Here is a 4,626-nt window from a genome sequence, read left to right as displayed (position 1 = left end):
ATGGTAGTATAGAGAGATTTAAGGCTAGATTAGTGGTAAAGAGGTATACTCAACAAGCAGGGATTGACTATATAGAGACCTTTTCCCCTGTTGTCAAGATGACAACAGTTAGAGTTTTGGTCACTATTGCTGTGAAGAAAGGCTGGGATATATTCAGCTTGATGTAAATAATGCATTCCTCCATGGTGACCTATATGAAGAAGTTTTCATGGAGGTGCCACCAGGTCTCTTAATTGATCAGACTGGTCCACAAAAGGTGGTTTGCAAACTCAACAAATCTTTGTATGGGCTGAAACAAGCCAGCAGGCAATGGTATGCCAAACTGACTGAAGCCCTGTCATCAATCGGGTACAAACACTCTGCGAATGATTATTCACTCTTCTCCAAGAAGACTTCTTCCCACATTATCTTTGTAGCTGTCTATGTTGATGATGTTATCATCACTGGTACTGATTCAGTGGAGATAGCCAATTTGAAGTCATTTCTTGATAAGCAATTCAGAATCAAGGACCTGGGGAAACTTCATTACTTCTTGGGCCTAGAGGTCCTTTACAAATCAGATGGTATCATCATATCTCAAAGGAAGTTCACCTTAGACTTATTGAAGGAATATGATTGTTTTGCTTACAGTAGCTTGTCATCTCCCCTTGATCCTGCTGTGAAGTTGAAAGCTGATGAGGGCACTCTTCTTCCAGATCCTACATATTACAGAAAATTAGTGGGCAAGCTAAACTTCCTCACCAACACAAGACTTGACATAGCCTACAGTGTACAGCTTCTCAACCAGTTCATGCAAGCACCTAGAGATACACACTTGACAACAACTTTCCATTTCCTCAGGTACCTCAAGACAGATCCCACACTTGGCATATTTTTTTCCAACAACACTGATTGCTCTATCTCTGCCTGCTGTGACTCTGACTGGGCATCATGCCCTGACTCTAGAAAATCTGTCACTGGTTACATTGTTTTGGTTGGAGATAGTCCCATTAGTTGGAAATCAAAGAAGCAAGAAACCATTTCCTTGTCCTCGGCTGAGGCTGAGTACAGGTCCCTCAGGAAATTGGTTGGAGAATTGGTATGGTTAAACAGGTTGTTTGAAGAGTTTACTATCCCACAGTCCAGTCCCATTACTGTCTTTTGTGACAGCCAATCTGCTATCCACATTGCTCACAATCCTGTTTTCCATGAACGGACAAAACGCATTGAGGTCGACTGCCATTTTGTAAGGAACAAACTTCAGGAACGGTTGATCTCTCTTCAACATGGAGCCACTACTGACCAATTTCAGCTGACATTCTTACCAAAACACTCACAGGAGTCAAACACCATGCTATACTCGGCAAGTTGGCTGTGAGATTCCCCCATCCAACTTGAGGGGGGTTATTGAGATATGTTTAGTTAGATTCAATGTTAAGCATTTTGTTACTGTTAGTTAGCTAAGTTAATACTTTCACACGTGTACATATATATACACATTGTACTAGTGGAAAAGAGATGAGAGTCATTTTTCACAATTTCATTTCATCTGCTCTCCTCCCAAATATTTTTCTCTTCCTTTGGAATATTCTAGAATCGCCATTGAAGCTCCTGTACGAGTTTCATCCTCGCTCAATGTAACAATCTCAATAAGTACTCAGTCTATACATTTTACATGAATGTTTGATTGGACGCTAAGCTGAAGAGAAAAATAAAATGATAAACACTTACATCTACCGAATGGTTATATCAAATTAAATAATTTAATTTTGGTAGTTAAAACTTAGATGATATGTATTATTCTAATTTATTTGATGTAAACACAAAATTCGTAAGTTGTGACCAAAAAAAGTATGCAAGTTGAATGGACTTTCAAGATGCAAAGAAGCACATGCTAAGAAATACATATAGGATGAGAAGGGCTAGTAATTTTTTTTTTTTTTTTTTTTTGAGAAGGGCTAATATTACGAGTGTAAAGAGTATTTCCATCCCAATTATGTTCCATCGTTAATATGACACGAAGTGTAAGAAATTTGTGTATAAATTAAGGTTTAAATATTTGGGGATTACAGGGGCGGCCTAACGAATTTCGTGACCTAAAGCCAAACTTTATGAGGGACTTTAATTTTATTTTTTAAAATTATTTATTTATTTGAAATTAATTTTTCTAGCGTTTCTTAGATACAAAGTTATTAGTAATTTTCTTATAATCAATAACTCCTGATAAGTCTTTCTTAATTGACAATATAGCTAATACATTTAACCTTTATTGAGACATTGTTGATCTTAGGTAAGATTTTATCAATTTTAATAAAAAAAAATTCTGCTGAAGCGATGGAAACAAGAGTTATTAAAATTTTTCCATAAGTAATATAATCATTGGAATAAGAATCAATTTTTGCTATGGTGAAGTGAAAGATCTTTCACTATAGTGGGAAGAAGACAGGTGGGAACGAGCGGAGCGAGAGCAAAGTAAGTTCCAGTGGTGGGTTGTCTTCCTGGTCCCATTGAAATATTTTTCATGGTATGGAACTCACTTCATACCTGCAACAGAGTCAAAGCTGCGGTAATACTGACTCTCCTGGTCAATAGGGCTATTCAAACCAATCACCCCTTTCTGTTTGCAATTACCGCTGCAGAATAGTCATCCCTAAAAGAATTTATTTGACCGAGTGTATCAATTAAACTGTTATCTTCTAATTGTACTATTTTTCTTAATATTTTTAATTCCAAAATAAAATCTAAACCATCAATATCGAATTGATTATTATGCTTTAAGGAACATTCAAGATTAAGGCACTAGTTTTTTAAATTTCCATCATCTAGTGATCCTAATTTTTATCGCTAAATAGAAAACTAAAAATATTTTCATATGCTTCGAATTCAAATCTATTTTGAAGTGAAGAAATGTCTTTGTCTACTATGTATAAAGTAATCAACTCCAAAGGATTCTTCGAAAGATTTTGAGATTTTATTATCAACATTCTCATCAAACTGTTACTTCCTATATATCATATGTTTCTTACGAAAATTCGGGTTCAATAGCAGTTGCAAATCCTTCTTTCCTATACTTGTTAAAGAAAGAAATCAAATTTTTTTCACTTCACAAAACTCTTTTTTAAACTTATACATAACCTACATTGGGAAAATTTCACATTAGAATAACTGGGCTCCCTTCTTTTCAATTTTATAGCACATATTTCAATTTACAACCAACTAGCCCAAAAATAATAGGCTAAGATTCAACATCCAACTCTAATAGGTTCTCAAAATTATTATTTAATTTTTAAAAAAGATTCCTCAAGCTTTTAAATTAATTTTAGAATCAGTAACTGTGACTCAAATATTAGTTCAACAAACCAAATTCATTTGGATGGTGAAAATTAGATTTTTAACAAGCTTAAATATGTGGGTTTAAGTTTCGAATTTAATTTTGTGAGAAATTTGGAGTGGGTCTTATTTAGATTTGTTAGGAATAGTATAAGGAGGTTGTTATATAAAATTTAAAGTTATTTAATGGAGATTTGGACTGGTTTTGAACAAGAATTGCAACTGAAAATCGTGAAAGAAGTTCGTCTACAGACGCTTGTATAAAGGTGTATAAAAGTGTATAATGTGTGTTTCTACACTCATATACACTATTATACAAGATTATACATAATTATACAAAAAACTGACTTCGTCTTCTTCCTTGCGTTTTTCTGAAATTTAACTCAAATCTTGCTTAAATCTACTCTATGTCACATCAAATTTAAAGTTTGAACCCTTTTTGATATTTTCAATCAATTGGAACAATACCCAATCCAAACAACTAACAAATTCAAAAAAATCCATTCTCGAAAGCAAAGCTTTGAATGTTCTTCAATCAGAGGCGTATCTAGAGTTTGATAACTACAGGTGCCACTATATTAATGCAAACTTAATTACCAATAGCAAAGTAGATTGACAGGGTGCATTCGTCGGTTCGATTAGTTTTGAATTATTTCGGTTCGGGTCAGTTCAATCTATTTAAATTAACTTAATTTAATGTACAAGACTTTTGGTGCATAAATAAATAGGTGATCATCAAGTTGAATAAGTGATCTGATTTTTCCGGTTCAAATTCTTGAATAATATGATTAAAAACATAAATAAAAATAATAATTTAAACTAAACAAATACACCACCTCAATCTACATATAGCTAGATTAGTATTATCTCGGTTGATACTATCATTCTAAAAAAAGTTAAAAATTAAGGAAAAAAATAATATATTAGAAGGATACAAAGAGAAAATGATTAAAATCATGTTCAAATAAAGATCTAGAAAAACAAAAAGGGAAGCAAATATATAAGTCAATAAACAATAAAAATGTCTAGAGAGAGACGGGGAATGCAAAGATAACGATTGAAGAATTGAAAGAAATAAAGAAAAGGAGCAGAAAGAGAAGAAAGAAAACGGAAAAAGGAGAAAGCATAATCCTTTAGCCTCGGCACCTAGAGCAGATTTGTGTCTCTGGGTGCCACCTTTTAGATATAGTGGCTTTGTGGTGTAAACTATCCAAACATATATTAAATTTTACCCGAGCGTACGGGTGGCGTACCACCTCCAATGCTATACATAGATCCGCCACTGTCTTTAATGGTGGACTTTTACTCTTCAATTTT

At 33.7% G+C, this 4,626-nt stretch overlaps 1 protein-coding gene across 1 annotated transcript; it reads left to right on the top strand.

The window, feature by feature from the left end:
- Window positions 1–208: 208 nt before the first annotated feature.
- LOC109209880 (uncharacterized mitochondrial protein AtMg00810-like) lies at window positions 209–1,357 on the top strand. Its single transcript, XM_019373238.1, has one exon. It carries the CDS (start codon window positions 209–211, stop codon window positions 1,355–1,357), a length of 1,149 nt encoding a protein of 382 aa, XP_019228783.1.
- Window positions 1,358–4,626: the final 3,269 nt, after the last annotated feature.

Source organism: Nicotiana attenuata, unplaced genomic scaffold (genome assembly GCF_001879085.1).
Source record: "Nicotiana attenuata strain UT unplaced genomic scaffold, NIATTr2, whole genome shotgun sequence".
NCBI classification, from domain to species: domain Eukaryota; kingdom Viridiplantae; phylum Streptophyta; class Magnoliopsida; order Solanales; family Solanaceae; genus Nicotiana; species Nicotiana attenuata.
This window is presented reverse-complemented; position numbering and strand designations above follow the sequence as displayed.

Bases quoted from the DNA above. Each gene is read 5' to 3' on its own strand.
- LOC109209880 (XM_019373238.1), top strand. From the start codon at position 209: ATGGAGGTGCCACCAGGTCTCTTAATTGATCAGACTGGTCCACAAAAG.